Consider the following 17,283-nt stretch of genomic DNA (forward strand, 5'->3'; position numbering starts at 1 on the left):
CAATTCCCCAAAGTCATCTGACTATAGAACACTCTTCCCCACAGAATACACCTGCTACACAGAATACACATGTCAAGGAACTGAATTTCATGGAACACAGACAGGGAAGTAGGAACCCACAACAATTTTAAAAAACAGGCAACCAGATTTTTAGAAATTGGCTACAGACCTTAACCGACACCTCACCAAAGAAGGTATACAAATGGCAAATCAGCATATAAAAAGAAGTCTACGTCATATGTCATCAGGAAAATGTAAATTAAAGCAACAGTGAGGTAAGACTACACACCTATTTGAATGGCCACAACACTGATGACAGCAAATACTGACAGGATGTGGAGCCTCAGAAACTCGTTCATGGCTGCTGCAAATGCAAAACAGTGTCACCTTTTTGGAATACAGTTCGGAAGCATCTTACGAAACTCAACAGGATCTAGCAACCATGCCCCTTGGTATTTACCCAAAGAAAATAAAAATTTATGTTTACACAACCACTTGCACATGGATGTTTGTAATAGCTTTATTCGTAATTGTCAAAACTTTGGAAGCAACCAAGATGACCTTCAGTAGATGAATGCACAAACTGTGGTATATCCAGGCAATGAAATATTATTCAGTGCTAAATATGTATACACTGTGAAGCCATGAAAGAACATGGAGGAAAGTTAAAGGTATGTTACTAAGTGAAAGAAGCCTATCTGAAAAGGCTAGATGCTATATGATTCCAATTATCTGACACTCTGGAAAAGGCAAAACTATGAAGACAATAAAAAGATCAGTGGTTTCCAGGGGTTAGTGGGGAGGGAGGGGTAATTAGGCAGAGCATGGAGAATTTTTAGGGCAGTGACATTATTCCGTAGGATACTATAATAGTGGACACATGTCATTATAGATTTGTCCAGACCCATAGAATGTACGATACCATGAGTGAACCTTAATGTAAACTGTGGGCTTTGGGTGATAATGATGTGCCAACGTAGGTTTATCATTTTTAACCAATGTTCCACTGTGGTTCAGGACATTGATGCTATTGGTAACAGGGGAGGCTGTACATGTTGGGGGGGCAGGGCTATACAGGAAATCTCTATACTTCCCCTCCATTTTGCTGTGAACCTTAAACTGCTCTAAAAAAATGTCTATTTTTTAAAAAACTAATCCAGTTAGGTTGGCATTACACACCAGTGGAATCTGGTCCACACACATTTTTTGTTTATTACTTTACCTGCTTACATTACCTGTCTGGTACAAAACTTCATTTTTTAAAAAAAGAAAAGAAATTGGTATCAGGAAATATAACACGCCTCTGTTAATGGCACAGTGAGTGGTCGAACCCAGGCTTTCTCAACTCTAGTCTTGTGTTTGTTCTACAAAGTTCTACCTTACAGAATCGTCCTTATCTACACTCTGAAACCCCTAGAAAGACAGGTGAATAGATTGGAGCAATGTCACAACTGATAGAGAGAGGAAAAAGATAGGATCCTAAAGTATAAATTATTCCAATGTGGCCAAATATGAATAAATTCTTAAAGTGATGAAAGAAAAATGAGTATGGTTTTAAAAATGCCAAAATGGTTCAAATGCATAGAGATGGTCCCACGAGAATTTGCAATCACTGGCCAATTCCAAAGGATTTCTGCTCTACTTTTTAACCACACAAGCATATTATTACTCCTTAAGGACTGAAACATTTCCACCCCATTCTTACCTTAAAATATTAAAAAGAATCCTGACTGAATGCAGTGTATGGAGAAAAATCCAGTTGAGTCAAACATATGTAAGACCTACAGCTCCCATTTTTCACTTCCTCGTGTTGAAGTTCTTAAATTCCATACCACCTGACAGTCACCCCCAAACACTTTCCAATTTGTGTTCTTTAATTATTTTTAACTTTGATTCCTTCTTTAATGTCGTTAGTCATTTCAAACATTCTTATTTTATAGTCTCTGTCCAACTGTCCTGCTATCTGAAGCTCTTAGGAGAGAAGATCTCCCTGCCACTTACTAAATCTGATGATTCCCAGTTATGCTGAATTGCTTCCTTGAGGGTTTTGTAGTTTTTTATTGTGAGCTCATTGTCAGGGGTTTGGGCATCCTCCCTGGCATGGGGCGAGGACAGGTCATTCCAGGGGAGTTTCCTAGTACAGAACCACTTTCTTGGCATAGGTGATTCTGAAGCAACATAAAACAGAAATTTTTAGATTCAATTCCTTGTGAGGAGGAGAACTGAGGTTACAAACGCTCACTTAATTTATGGCAGATTGTCTTTTTGTCATTGGCCTGTGTAAGTGGGTGAATTTTTATCCAGCCCACCTGTTACTCTCCAGGAGACTCCTAGAGAAACTCTTGGAGAGTGTCCGTTTTATCCAAAACTGACAGAAGTGTCACCTCCTATTTCACGTAGGTATTAAAATATCCATCCCCTTATATCCCTGAGTCTGACACCCTTCTCCACTACTGTCAGAAACCACTTATAGCTTTTCTTTTCTTTTCTTTTCTTTTTTCAGGGGAGGAGGAATGTTAAATGAGCTTTTATTTTTTATTTTTAAATGACAGTTTACATTTGATATTACTTTGTATTAGTTTCAGGTGAACAGCATAGCAGTCAGACCATGACATACTTTACAAAGTGTTCTCCAGATATTTCCAGTACCCACCCGACACCATTATAGTTATTACCACATTATTGATTATATTCCCTATGCAGGATGTTACATCCCCATGACTATTCTGTAGCTACCAATCTGTACTTCGTATCCCTTCACCTTTTTCGCCCAGTCCCCCAACCCCCTCCCCGCTGCGTTTATATTTTCTTTATTTGTTCCTTTGGTTGTATGTTTCTTACTCCCTTTGGGAGCAGACGTGGATTTAAATGATGCTTATTATGTGTTATTTGTGTGTCTACTACCTTATGACTAGAGGGTTTGGGGTTTCTTTTTACCACATTGCCAGATTCAAAATGCCCTTTGGCTTGCACTGAGCAGCTTCTATTAGAGACTGAGGAGGAAGAAAGCTCAGGTGGGTTGGATTTTGTTATGGGCCTCTCTCTGCAACTCTAAGGAAATACATAAAACTATTCTAAGCTCAGTGTTTTCCAGTGAACTGGGAAAGGCTGTTGTGTTTTCTTTATGAGAGATTTTCTTATGTTTCATAATAAAGAGCACTTGTTAGTAAATTGAAGATGTAGCAAACAGCAAAGGGGAGATATTTTTGGTCAAATTTGAGATCCTTAAGAAAATACTTCTCTGTGCAGCAAGTATCAATGCCAGTGAGTTACACATGCTGAGTACCTCATACAATCTGAAGCAGCACTGATTGATTGCAAAACCTCTTGTTGCTTTAAGGAACTTTTCTAAGAGAGAAAGAGGAATCATTTCATACCTTCTTGGATAGATATTAGAAAACTGGCCCATGCCAATTATCCCCTAAAAGTCCTTCCAAACTCTAAGATGGCAAGTACAATTATTATGGACTATTTTAATTTTTTTCTCAGCATTCCAGTTTAACTAGAATTTATGATTCTATAAAGACCTATTTTATGTGGTAGTGTATATATGTGTGTGTGTGTGTGTGTGTGTGTGTGTGTGTATCTATAACAGCAGAGTGCTGTGGTGGATATGGCAGTGCATTTATGCCCAATTTATTAGGCTTGGAGCATAATTTTACTGTTTTGTATTTTCACAGAGTTATAGTTGCTGAGCCTCGGCTTTTATGGCATAGTTTCATTTATTGCCCCGATTTATGTCATGCCAAATCCTTGGTCAGGGGTATAACCTCCAATTACTGCTGTCTTCCTGTGGAAATATGCTCCCGTATCAAGGGCTGTGTGCATGATGCTTTAGTTTCCTGGGACACATTTTGGTTAAAAGTGAAGGCTGTATATCAGAGCATTACTGTACCTAGTTAATTACACTAAAAGGTCATTAATACAAAAGAATGTATACACTGTATGCAACCATGTGCCTAGTACTGTGCATATTCTAAAAAGCATAAAACATAGACTCCTCACACTCAAGGAGCCTATAAGTATTAATATTTTCAAAACATATAATGTAGCTTATAATCAAATACCTAATTGAATTACTCCAAAGTCAAAAACTATTTTTAAACACATATTTAAATCATTGAATACATATTCCACTCAATTAAAATGCAATTTTAATATGTGAAAGCACCTATTTAGTTAATATTTGAAAAATTAAACACCTAGGCAAAAAGTTAGAATAGGATCTGAGGGTCTGTTCTTTTAAACCTTAAGAGAATGAAGTAGACTAGAGTGAGGGGAGCGAGTGAAGGAAGGTATGCAGAAGAGGTGAGCAATACATTTTCAGTTACTATGCCTTTTTTTCAGTAACCTTCATTGGGCTACTTTTACTGATTGTGCTTGGATAGAGCCATTGGGGAGATTTCTTCTAGGAAACTTAAACAGGAACTTTCAGAAAAACCAAGTAGATCTTTATTTAATAGGAATCTGAAGAAATACAGACGGCGGCTACTTCTAAATCATAAACTCCCTGGGCCTGTCTTCTTCACCATGTGCTTATCACTTAATAAATAATTAACTGAATGATGAACATTAACCCATCAGATGTAATTCTGGATTTCCAAGAAGATATAAATGCAGTATAGCATTTTTTAAATTAAATTTATTGGGGTAACATTGGTTAAAAAAAGCATATACTTTTTAGTTGTACAAAGTTATAATTTGACACTGTATTCTAGTGTAGCTCCCCACTGGAAGTCTAGTTTCTTTCCATTACCATATATTTGAGCCCCTGTACCCACTTTGCCCTCCTCTCACCTTCTTTCCCCTCTTGTAACCACAATTCTGTTGTTAAATCTCATTTTATTTTTCAATTACAGTTTTTATTCAATATTATTTTGTATTAGTTTCAGATGTACAGTATAGCAGTTAGATATACTTTACAGCCCAATATAGTGTTCTTGAGGGGTATATCCTCAGAAATTTTGATCAACTCAAAATTTCTTAAAATTAAGAGAAAATTCCAGGAAATGCTTAATCAAAAAATGAAATTATGTCAATTATTTTCATATAATTTTTTAAAGTATATTTGGGATTTCCAGTCAAGAGGGAGGTGTAGGTAGACACACTTTGCCTCCTCACACAACCACAGAGAGAATTACAACTATATCTCAAACCAAATAACAACCAGAACTGTCAGAAAATTGAGCTGTATGGAAGTCTGATAACCAAAGATTTGAAGAAGCCACATTCATTCAGATGGGTAGGAGGGGCGGAATCAGAGACGGGGGGGGGGGGGGCAGAGACATTGTATGGCATGGAGAGGCATCAGCGGTGGCTGCAGAACGAGTGGTCCTACACTTACATGTGGTGAATAAAAATTGGGAGGGCTGCCTTGGGAGTGAGCGATCCTAGCCCCAGGCCAGAACACACAGCCCAGGCTTCTAGCACCAGGAAAACAGATCCCCAAAACTTCTAGCTGTAAAAACTAGTGAGGGTAGGGGTGGCAGAAGAAACTGCTAGATTTTCAGCAGAGGCCGTTTAAAGGGCCTGCATGGACTGAGACCATAGGCAAATCCACCCACTCTGGGATTCACCACCAGAGCAGCAGCTAGAAGGGTGCCAGTCACATACAGAAAGTGGGTGAAGTGACTAGAAACAGGGAGCAGCATTGTCCCCTCTCTGACCCTCCCCACACACAGAGCCACAAAATGATGAAGTGGGTTGTCCGCCCCCCCCATCAATTACCTAAGACTCTATCCCACACAATTTACAGGTGCCTTTTCTAAGACAGGGAGTCAAAACGGCTCTACCTCATACACAGAAACAAATACAAGGAGGCTCCTGAATTGAGGAGACAAAGAAATATGGCTTGAATGAAAGAATGGAACAAAACCCTAGAAAAAGAACTAAGCAAAACAGAAATAGCCAACCTATCAGCTGAAGAGTTCAAAACACTGGTGATCAGGATGTTCAAAGAACTCATTGAGTATGGCAACAACATACAGGAAGAAATGAAGATTACACTAAGTGAAATAAAGAAAAATCCACAGGGAACCAACAGTGAAGGGAAGGAAGCCAGGATGGAAACAAATGATGTGGAACATAAGGAAGAAATAAACATCCAAATGGAACAGAAAGAAGAAGCAAAAATTAAAATAATAATAATAATAAGGCTAGTATAAGAAGACTCTGGGACATCTCTAAAAGTGCCAACATCCGAATCATCAGGATGCTAGAAGGAGAAGAGAAAGAGCAAGAAATTGAAAACTTATTTTAAAAAATAATGAAAGAAAACTTCCCTAATTTGGTGAAGGAAATGGATAAAAAGTCCAGGAAGCACAGAGTCCCAAACAAATTAGACCCAAAGAGGACCACACCAAGACACATCATGATTAAAATGCCAAAGATTAAAGATAGAGAGAAACTTAAAAGCAGCAAGAGCAAAGCAGAGAGTTATCTACAAAGGTGTTCCCATAAGATTGTCAGCTGGTTTCTCAAAAGAAATTTTGCAGGCAAGAAGGGACTGGCAAGAAGTATTCAAAGTGATGAAAGAGACAAGGTAAAGCTAAAGGGGTTCATCATCATCAAGCCATTATTATATGAAATGGCAAAGGGACTTATTTAAGGAAAAGATTATCGAAATGATGAACATTAAAAGGGCAACAAACTCACAACTATCCACAACTGAATCTATAAAAAACAGACTAAGTGAACAACCAGAATAGGAACAGAATCAAAGATATGGAGATCAGTTGGAGGGTTATCAGCTGGGAGGGGGAATGGCGAAAATGTGGGAAAAGGTGCAGGGATTAAGAAGCATAATTAGTAGGTACAAAATAGATAGGGGGATGTCAAGAATAGTATAGGAAGTGAAGAAGCCAAAGAACTTAGGTGCACAACCCATGGACATAAACTAAGGAGGGGATTGCTGGAGGGAAGGGGTACCAGGTGGAGGGGGGTAAAGTGGAAAAAATTAGGACAATTGTAATAGCATAATCAATAAACTATATATAAAAAAATAAAACACAAATGGAATAAAAAAGTACATTTGGAGTTAAGTCTAGATAAACAGGAACCAATTTTATAGGTGTATAAATTTTTTAGAACACAGCATTGAAAGGGTCAAATGTTATTGCTCTATTTGCAAGTTCTCAAACTGGCAAAACATTCTGGAAGAATTTATGACAAATTTGTCTTTTTAAAAAAGCAATGTTTCTATAAATCCTACCAGATACCAACTGCTATGAATAAGGCTGTAAATCACTTCACTTGCTTGAGTAATGGGACTTGTATTTCATGAAACTATGCCAAGAAACCTAGAGGCTTTCATTGATATTGAATCCTCTGTAAAATTTAATACCTATCTGCCCCCCAAAAGATGAATTTTGATCCCAACTGAAAATATTTTTGCCATGATGTTTTCTAAAAGGAAAATTACTATAAATCAATGGTATTAAATCTGATGGTTCTAAAGAGGTTCGTTAGTTACACAGCTACAAAAAGACTGTGTTTTGGAGCATTGGTGGTAAAAGTGGTCAGAGAGGTGCTCCAAATAACTCACAGCTCAGAAGAAGGCGTTTAATGTGCATTTGCTATTTTGTTTGTGAATATTAAATTCTGCGATAGAAAACAAGAAGATAAATGGGATGGAAAAAAATCATAAGATGTGTTAAGCATAGATAAGGAAGTTAATAATCTATTAGACCAAAAAGACAGCAAATATTCATGGTGTAATATACATAGAGGAGGCATATGAGGCACTCAACAGTCATAAGGTTTTCGTTCACCACGCATTAGTGGTGCCCATTCTGGCCCCAAGAAATGCATGTAAAACCATAAGTGCTCAGAAGACTAATTGGCAATCTATAGCTACTTGCCAGGCATACTTTCCCTTCCGTATTTGCTTGGGTTAATATGCTTCTTTCCTCAAGAGTTCTGTCCCTGATACTCTTCTTTTTGGTCCTGCATTCTGCTCCTAGGTGACTTCATTTACTTTCATGCTCTAGGGTACCCTGATGTACACCAGAATCACCCTGTCTCTCCCATAAGTACCCATCTCCACATGGACATCATCTAGATGCCCCGTGGGCACCTCAGACTTCATATCTCCAAGAAATAATCCTTTAAGGTGTCAAACCTCTGATATTTGTTGGGTTTTACAGCAGTAGGTCTCTTACCTTGACTAATAACAGATATAAAATAATGTTCTACATTTGAGTCTATTTTAAATGCTGTCACCATGATTACCACAATCTATCATCCATATCATCTGTTATTCTCATGAAAGTCCTTTCCAGCTTGAATCTCATAATTTCAGGGCTATTGCATCATTATCTTCCATGTGAGAGATGTCTCTTAGAGCCTTTCTGCTTGAAACATGATGGAAAATATAAAACCAACATCCTATGTATTTTATAATGTACAGAGTCCCATTTCATGCATTATCTCTTTCGATTCTTCCAACAACTCTCAGGGATGTGCAAGAGTCTATTATTGTCCCCATTTTGGAGGTGATGAAACTGAGACTAAGAAGGTTAAATAAAAAGTGGAAAAAAAACTAATTTACAGGTATTTGAGGATTAAGTGAGAGAATAATTTAGTCATCCTGGAATCTGGTACATGTTACAAGTTTTCTTATTTTCTTTGTAATTTTCTTATAAGTTATCTACTGGTATGTAGATACCAGTAGAAACCACCCAAAAACAATGACTTTAAACAGTAACGATCATTTATTCTGCTTACAGAACTTGGGCTGTAAAGACACAGATAGCTGAGGTTGAGGATAGGGCTGGAACAGCTGGCTTCCTTCTCTTTTTCTGTGATCTCTCTGCTCAGCAGCCCCTGGGTAACCATGGCAGCTTCAGCTTTCAGAGTGGAGAGAGTGAGAAAGTGTAAGTCCAAAATACAGAGAAGAGACAGACAGACAGGAAGACAGGTAGAAACTCTAACGCCTCGTAACTTAGCCTTGGAAGGACATTACACTGTGTCACTTCTACCACATTTTCTTAGAAGCAAACCTCTGAGGCCAACTCGTAGTCACAGGAGGGGTAAGTAAAATCTACTTCTTGACTGAGTTTTTGGGTATGTTTTTCAACTACCATATTTTCCTTCTCTAAAATGCTTGCCTAAATTAGCACAGACATGAACTCAGAGGTAAGTGAAGTGGCACAACCAAGGTAATTCAGCTATTAAATGGTTCCACCAATATTAGATCCAATTTTGTGATCCCAAGTCCATGCTCTTTTTCACTACCCCAGAAAAATCTCCTGTGGTCAGCACACCAAATCAGATAGGGAAGGCCTGCTAGTGCCCAAATGGAGCCAGTACTTTTCATTGCCTTGAAAAACACACACACTTATTTTGCAGGAAAAAAGTATTATCCACAAAACAGCCATCCATAAGCACTTTCCAAGTTTCTCACAAACATCTGTGTTTTCATTCCTCCCTAACAGATGTATTCATTTACATTTCCCTCAGATGAATCACTTTTTTGTTATTTTTGACTACCGTATTTCTCACCTTCCCAGATCCTTTTGTATTAATTCTTAAACCCACCACTTAGATTCATACCATCTCCCAATTTAGAACCTTCACTTGATTCTATCTCATAAACATGTGCCCTCCCTGTTGGCCATTAAATGAAATGTTCTCTAAGAGAAGGGGTGTGACATAAAGTCTGAGGGGCATTTTCCTCCCCAAGAGGTCACAATCGCTAAGGTTGAAATTTTCTGTTGAACCAAAAAGAGTTTAAATCATTCTGTTTTAGAAAATCTGGAAATGTGAACAATGCTACAGATCTGAAATCTCAGAGGTCTCACACATCAATTTTTGTTATTCTAGGTAGCAAGGTAAATTTCCTTGTGGCGGCTTTTCTCTGGGGATTGCTAGCAGTCCCTATGGGGGAACCATCCTTTCTGTTTCCCATACTCAAAGGCCTGGTGGAAACATGGGGTAAGAAGAACAGAAAATGAATAAGGGGTCTCCACTAGATATGGGTTCTGTGTGTAGGCTAGCTCAGCCCTCAGAAATATAGCACCAGTCACACTGGTGCTTTTATATTTTCTAATAGCCGTATTTTAAAAAATTAAAAAGGAAATTAATTTTAATAATATAGCTTATTTAACCCAATATCTCTGAAACACTATCATTTGAACATATAGTTAATATAAAGGTATTTATGAGATATTTTTTATTCTTATTTCCATACTGTCATGGAATCCAGTGTGTAGTTCACACTTACTGCGTACCTCATTTGGGACTAACCACATTTCAACTCATTAATAGACAATATTGTACTGGGCAGCACACATACACCCTTGGTTTCTGTTGCTTCCTTGGGCCTCTGAGACCTCGATCCATTTTTCTTTGGTTGCATACCTTCTTATAGGTGGTATCAGCTCAAAACACCTGTACTGGAGAGAAACTCCATCTAATGCGGCCCACTCCCTCCCCTTCATTCTCTACCCCATTATCCTGTTTTATTGTCTCAATAACATTGATCTCGTGGGGGAAAAAAAATCTTATTTATTTGCTTACACCTTCTCCATCAGAATGTAAATTTCACAGGGGCAGGAAATTTTTTTTTAATGTAATTTGGTCTCGGTGCACCATTCCTGGCACAAAGCCGACGATCAAACACTTCTGTGGGACGCAGGAATCGCATTTCTCTGGAACTCAGCGGAAGGGGACAGGGTAGCGGCGTGTCACAGGTGGGGCGCCCACGTTGCGCGCGGCTGCGCTCGGTCCCCTTGTGGCGTGGGTGTAGGGTGAGTGGGTGTGTGCCGGGTGTGTGCCGGGTGTGCGCGGTAGAGCGCGCCAGCGAGTCCCGAGCACTGAGCCGAGGAGCAGCGAGCGCCGCTCACAAACCGCAGAACCAGCCTGGCCAGGCAGCTTGGAGGTGGGTGGGCCGTGCAGCTAGCCCGCCCGCGGGGTCCCCATTGGTCGCTTGCGGGCCGCCCTCCGCCCGGAAGCCGGCGAGGAGCCGATGGGCTGCTCGGGAGCCGGAGCGGGAGATCCCGGCTGAGCAGACGCCGGGGCGGACACAAGGGTTCCGCACTCCCGACTCGCTCCCTCCCTGCGCTCCAGCCGCCGCCCCGCTTGTCTCGGGCGCTGGCGCCTGCGGTCGGCCTCCAAGAGCGCTCCGGAGGGACCCGAGGGGCTCCCGGGCGCCCGGGTGAGTGACCACGCGCGGCTCCCCGGGTCCTCCAGGGCCCCGACGCCTGCTCTTGCTTTCGCGGCCGCAACGCGGCGGGGTTTGCCGGGGCAGCGCCCCGGGCCATCCGGAAGGCCAAGGCGGGGAAACTTGGTTGCGGGAGAAGTGGGATCGCAGCCAGCAGGCTCCCCTAGCCCCGCGGGCCGGGTGGGAACAGGTGGCGCGGGTCGGGCCGAGCGCTTTGTGTCAGGGCCCGGAGACCGGCCGCGGACAGCCGCGCCTCCCTCTGCCGCTCCCTTCCCTCCCTTGCTCCCCCGGGCGGCCGCGCGTCGGGTCGGCGGGGTAACGGAGTGGGAATCGCCAGGAATGTGCCTCTAGGGACTGCCTGGCTCGAGGGAGGAGAGGGTAGCCGCGGAGGTGCGGAGAGGTGGCGCGGGAGCTGCACAGCCGCTGCACGTTGGAGAGTGATGCTTTCAGCCGGACGCGTTCAGCCTGAGCTAGGGCTTCATTCTTCTGCGGCGCCCCTGGAGGTTGTTGGGGAGCTGGGTGGGCGTGTATGCAGAGAAAGGGGAGGCCAGTCACTTCCGGAGCTGGTTTTTATCAGTGCAGAGCTCCCTGCTTTCGGGAACGCAGACCTTGGGGTACGTTGGTGCGCCGGCGATGGGGGGCCTGGGGGAGTCCCTGGCTCTGTTTTAACAAAGGGTGCTCCTCTCCCCCTGGTGGGAGGGGCAGCTTCGGAGAAGTGGTCTTCAGCGAGCGAGTCTTAGCCCTGGGTAGGTTTACTTCCTTTTTGGGTTGTCATTTTATTAGTCTTATTGCCTTTTTTTTTTTAAAGGACTGGTGACTGATGCACGAGGAGCCCATGGAGGCGCAGGAGCGGTGGTGATGGTTTGGGAAGCCGAACTGAAGTGCGCTGGGCTTTGGTGAGGCGTGACAGTTTATCATGACTGTGTTCAGGCAGGAAAACGTGGATGATTACTATGACACCGGCGAGGAACTTGGCAGGTATGGGGGATTCTTACAGGCGCGCACTGCTGGATTGTGGGAATGCAAAACGTTGGGTGCAGTGGGCGGTGAACAAATGTAGTTTGAATCAGGCGTCTCCCTCACCCTTCCAGGAGATTCACAAATTGTAGAGAAAAGAGTTACCCAGTGAGGGCTAGGGGCCAGAAATAAACCACATACTCCAAGGGTCTGGAGGGTGGAGAGGCAGTTTCAGCATTAGATCATGATGCAAAGTATTGATCAAGACCCCTGGACAAGAACAAATTGAATTGTCTGCAGTACTCTAGTCAGCTTTTGCCTTACTGCAGGAGGAGGCAAACGCTAAGCTATAATAATTGCAACTGGAGTTAGCTCTTCTGTGTGATTTAAACAGAGAATGCAGAGTAATTAATAGGCTTTTAAAATCTTCATTCTTTCCCTCCTTCTGAATTTTCAGAGTAACATGCCCAAGTATTATGCCCTATATGGAGACTTGCCAGATGTTGATGTCAGGCTTGGATTTTGAAACTGACTCAAACCAGGAATTTAATTACCCAGTTGGTGTTAGTGGTGGCTTTGGTTTCATTCCCAATGTTAAATTTTTAACAAATCAATGAGCAAGAATCTAATATGGCTATCTGGATTCTGAGCCTGTTCCGTTGCTGTGCAAGTTGTGATTCTTAGGGTAAAGTCTATCAGTTTCTAGGTGAACAAAGAATGATTTCTTTGGGGGCATCCAAAGCCTGATTGGTTTCACCCTGACTGGTTATTTGACAGGATATGTTGAGCCCCCATCTAACTTTAGCAGAAAACCCTTGTTTTAACACCCAAATTTAAATTCAGCATATGGGTTTTGACTGCAGTGTATTTGTATTGTGAGTAAAGTCAGCAAAAGGATCTTTAAACAAACCAAAAAAAGGTATGTATTGACTTACACTTGTATCAAAATATGTATTTTTCCATATACACCTGATGTCCTGATACAAAGCTTCCTTTTCGTGACAAGGAAATTTACAAACACCACACCCTAGATTACCTAATGAGAATTATGCAAGTTGAGCTTCACTAAAATTTTTTACGATTTCAAAAAATAGTGCAGAATGCAAGCAATTTTTTAAAAGTCGCTGTAACAGCATATCTCTGTTTATGTTTGGTATTGACTGAGAACATCACTGGCTTTGGAGTTGCACACTATGTATTGGAGATATACTGAGTGAGGAAATCAGAAGGAAAGCTCTCAAAAATCACGTTTCATGGATATGTTTAAGATTAAGGTTTACGAGTATGTGGTTGAAATACTTGGTTTAACTAGAATTAAATTATTTTACCCCTGTGGTTTTCAACAAGATGAGTGATATGGAGTTTTCCTTTGGAAGTAAGGGGACAGGGGGGGAAATATATTTTAATTCTGTTTGTGTAGTGTGGTCTGATTAAATAAATTCTCTTATAGAGAGATGATTAAAATTAGATGAGGTGATGGCTTGATAGATTAAGTGCATTGACCTTATTTTCATCAAGATCTTTTGGTAGAGTTATGTGTTATGAGAAAGGAAAAAAAAAAATGAGGCCTCCCTGTGGCTGGCGCAGGGAGTTTGTGATTTTTATTTTGTAAGTGTGATGATGAGCCCTCTGTCTCTGTGCTGGAGAGTGGTTTGTGGATTCCTTACTAGCATTTTTCACTTCGAGTTCAGCTCTGTCTATATTTCTGTGTATAACTTTCTCCCCACTGTCCAGGAATATTTGACAACTTGTTTCTTGAATAATTTAATTTCTGTGACCTGTGACTTTGAAAGAAGTGCTCTGAGAAACTTGAGAGTTGGGAATTTTTAAAAGGAAAATATATGTACCTATCTAGCTGCTATTTCTTTTAGTTTTACCTGAAAACGGGTTAAATGGTTGGTTCTTTGAAGTTTTTTTCAAGTCCAGTGATTTTTATGTCTGCTTTGGAAATAGCGCCTTCCTGAAAACAAGTCCTGACCTAAGGTAGACAAGTAGGAAAGATGCCACTTCCTGTGTCCCTGGGAGAAGATTGGGAGTGGAGGCAGGAGTTGAGTAGCAGAAAATGGAAATGGGCAGATATTTAACGCAAAAGCAAGGTTTTCCTAAGCAGTGAATTATACACAGACCAACATCTAGGATTTAAGACTTTATCTACATACTATAATCATCAGTCATCCAAATAACAGCTATTCAATTATAAATGTACTGAGACAAGGTCCACAGCTACAGGAGGGGAGACAGGTTTTGAAACAAGTAGAATATTATTATTGTCATTTTACTTTTAGGAAAACAGAGGGCATATATGTAGGAAAATGAGTATGTGGTTGCGTCTGTGTGTCCATGTCTCTCAGTCTGTCTGTGTTAGTGTTTGTTTGTTTGTACGGCCCCAGATTGCTGTAAAAGCTTGCTTTGAACTCTAAAGAACTTTATAAAGAATGATTATTGCAGTAGTGATACAGCAGACAGACCACTAGACAGATATTCTGCTCCAAAACCAGCTCTGCTACCTGCTAGCTTTATAACCTTGAACAGGTCACTTACCCTCTCTTGACCCTCAGGAGCTTCATCTGAAAAATGAGAGGTCTAGTGATTATTTCATGGGTGTTGTGAAAATCAAGTCATCTAACACATGTAAAAGTATTTTATCAGCAGTAAAGAGTTAAACAAATATAGATATCATCTGCAGGACTGGCCAAGACATGTGGGTATTCCAAACAGGCTAAGAACTTGGCCTGCAGCTCAACATTCTTTTAGTATCTGCTGACCAATTTGGGGAAGGGAGACCCTGCGGGAGAAGGGCCACAGGGAGACCCACTGCTGCCAGCACTTGACCTCGCCACTCTGATTCTAAATAACGCACCTCTCTCTGGCCTCGAACTTGCACACCTTCAGAGTGGAAACTAAGTCCCTGCAGTGAATGGACATCATCTTCAGAAGACTATTCAGTGAGTATCTGTATTGACTCCAGCAGGCCCTTTGGGGTCTCTCCCTCTCTCCCAGGAGGTGGAACAAAGAACTGCTTCCATCATATGCAGTGATCTATAGGAGGAGCTTTTATAAAAGCAGATTTCTCCATCTGCTGTTATACTTGGGTTGTTTTAATGCCCCAGGTTGCCCAGTGTCTATTATGAGTTGGCACTTGGGGCAACTGTAGGCTGGCTTGTCCCACCATTGGGCTCCAGTTACACCCTTGGCTGTGGTTCAGCCTAACCTGTGAGCTTTCTGGGCATTTCTCTGAACACTGCTATTCTGAGGGCTTGGACTTCTTCCCTCTTCTGTTGTCTGACCTTAGATGATCTTAAGACCTGGGTCCCACCTCCTGAATAAATGCCTCCATGATGCTTTCTCCCTTTCAGGAGCCAAATGACTTGCTGTCTGAAATACTCCTCTCTGGTCCATGACCACAGACTGCCCTATGCCATGCCCCATCCTTGCTTTGTGTTGTTACTATCCTTGTACTAGCTTAAAAGTTCTTTCAGGTGGTCTTTTATCCCCAGGGTGTGCAGTGTGCTGCATAATGCCAGGCAACGTTTGATTGAAGCCTGAATGAGTTAAGCAGGTTGGCAGGTGCAATATTGAGACCAGGATGAGGATTTAAGATGCAAATGGTGATGCAGATGCTGACGCTGATGGAGAGGCAGTTAAGCATTGTGGTTCACCCATAGCACACTCATTTGGAAAGCAGAGAGACACCTACCTCCCCAGGATGTTGTTAGAATTAGAGACAGTGTCTACAAACATCTGACACATAGTCACTGCTTAAGATATTATTTTTAATAATCTGTTTTTCCTATCACAGCATTTATCACATTGCATAATCATTAGTTATTTGATTATCTGCTTTCCCCACAGTTTGTCACAGAGTTGTAACCTTGGACTTGCATATCATTTTTACCTCTAATGCCTAATTAGGTGTGTGACACAAGGTGTTCAATATATGCTGGCTGATTAAATGAATGGATTAATATATGTAAAGCACTCACATCTCAATAAATGATGACTCTGGTCGAGATGAACTTGGTATATGAAAGGCTACAGCTCATAGAAATAAAAGCTTCTTTGCTTTTGCTTTCTCTGTGATTGAGCTCTAATATGCACTGCAGCCAGCATTTCCAGGCACAAGATCAGTTTAAACAAAACAAGGTAGAGCAGTAAATATTTTACATTGGTTTGGAGGGTTGCTAGAAGCTAGGAATTCAAATTTAAAACATTTTCATTTGGGCATAAAAATCCATAGGCATTGCAGTTGAAGCAAGGGTGGGTAAGAACCCCTGACAGTCCGAGTTCATCTTTTCCACTGGACGACTGTGGACTGCAGGAGTGGGTGCTAAGAATTCTGGGATTCCTGTGTGGATGGGTGGGAGGAGGACAGACCTCCCCAGAGGGAAATACAGGCCCGAGGCTGACTGGTGAGAGCATTCCAGTCGACTCTGCTGGATATGATTTTTCTCTTTGCCTTTCTACTCCTGTGAGCTCTTAGAACTTTCCTCTGATCAGAAAGGCTGCAAGATTTGAGAGAGATCAAATTCAAATATATATATGCAAGGTAACAGTCAGTGATTATTAAGTTCTCTGCATTTTAGGAAGGTCTAACAATGGTCTTCTAGGGGGTGAAGGGAGGGCATGATGATGGCAATGGGTGACAGTGTGGCCGAATGCTTGCTTGCTAGCACTGGGAATGTGTCTCTGGACCACTCGCAGCCATAATTTAGGTTCCATGAGGCCAGGAACCTAGTGGGTCAAGGGCCTTATTGATGGAGAAACCAAGGAGCATTGAGGCTGACTCCTTGGTCTCTATGTGCTTTATCCTAAGCTTGTGTCTTACTCAGCCACCTAGGCACCTAAAGGCCTATAACATCGTCACACCCCTACAAAGCTGTGAAAAACCCACAATAAGCTTACAGAAATGGATGCTTAAATGAAGTTCACTAATTACATACAGGGATTGTATCAGGAGTGGTGACATTGTCAGACATGTGTCTGGTGGCCAGCAAAGTTGTAAGTCCTTGAGGGCAGGGACCATTTCTTTCCAGGCGGGGCGAGGGGAAGGAAGCTGCCTTGGGGGGTGAGGCCAAAAGTGTGCTGCTGGATTCCTTTGGAGATGGTGTGGTCTAAGCCACTTGAATGACAAGATTAAGATTTCTTTGTCTGCCCTGGTTTCCTGC

At 41.7% G+C, this 17,283-nt stretch overlaps 1 protein-coding gene across 3 annotated transcripts in view; it reads left to right on the plus strand.

Annotated features, from left to right (window-relative positions):
- The first annotated feature begins 10,814 nt into the window (after positions 1-10,814).
- Positions 10,815-17,283, plus strand: part of DAPK1 (death associated protein kinase 1) — a 181,415-nt gene continuing 174,946 nt past the window's right edge. For 2 of the 3 annotated variants that reach the window (XM_090274247.1, XM_090274249.1), the window contains exons 1-2: positions 10,966-11,155; positions 11,970-12,139. In XM_090274247.1, coding sequence (XP_090130373.1) covers positions 12,078-12,139 — 62 coding nt within the window. In that variant the 5' untranslated portion in view covers positions 10,966-11,155; positions 11,970-12,077. Of the gene's footprint in view, positions 10,880-10,965; positions 11,156-11,969; positions 12,140-17,283 lie in introns of those variants that run through there. The other variant, XM_090274248.1, reaches the window with a different exon arrangement.

Source organism: Furipterus horrens, unplaced genomic scaffold (assembly GCF_987537825.1).
Source record: "Furipterus horrens unplaced genomic scaffold, mFurHor1.1.pri manual_scaffold_4, whole genome shotgun sequence".
NCBI classification, from domain to species: Eukaryota; Metazoa; Chordata; class Mammalia; order Chiroptera; family Furipteridae; genus Furipterus; species Furipterus horrens.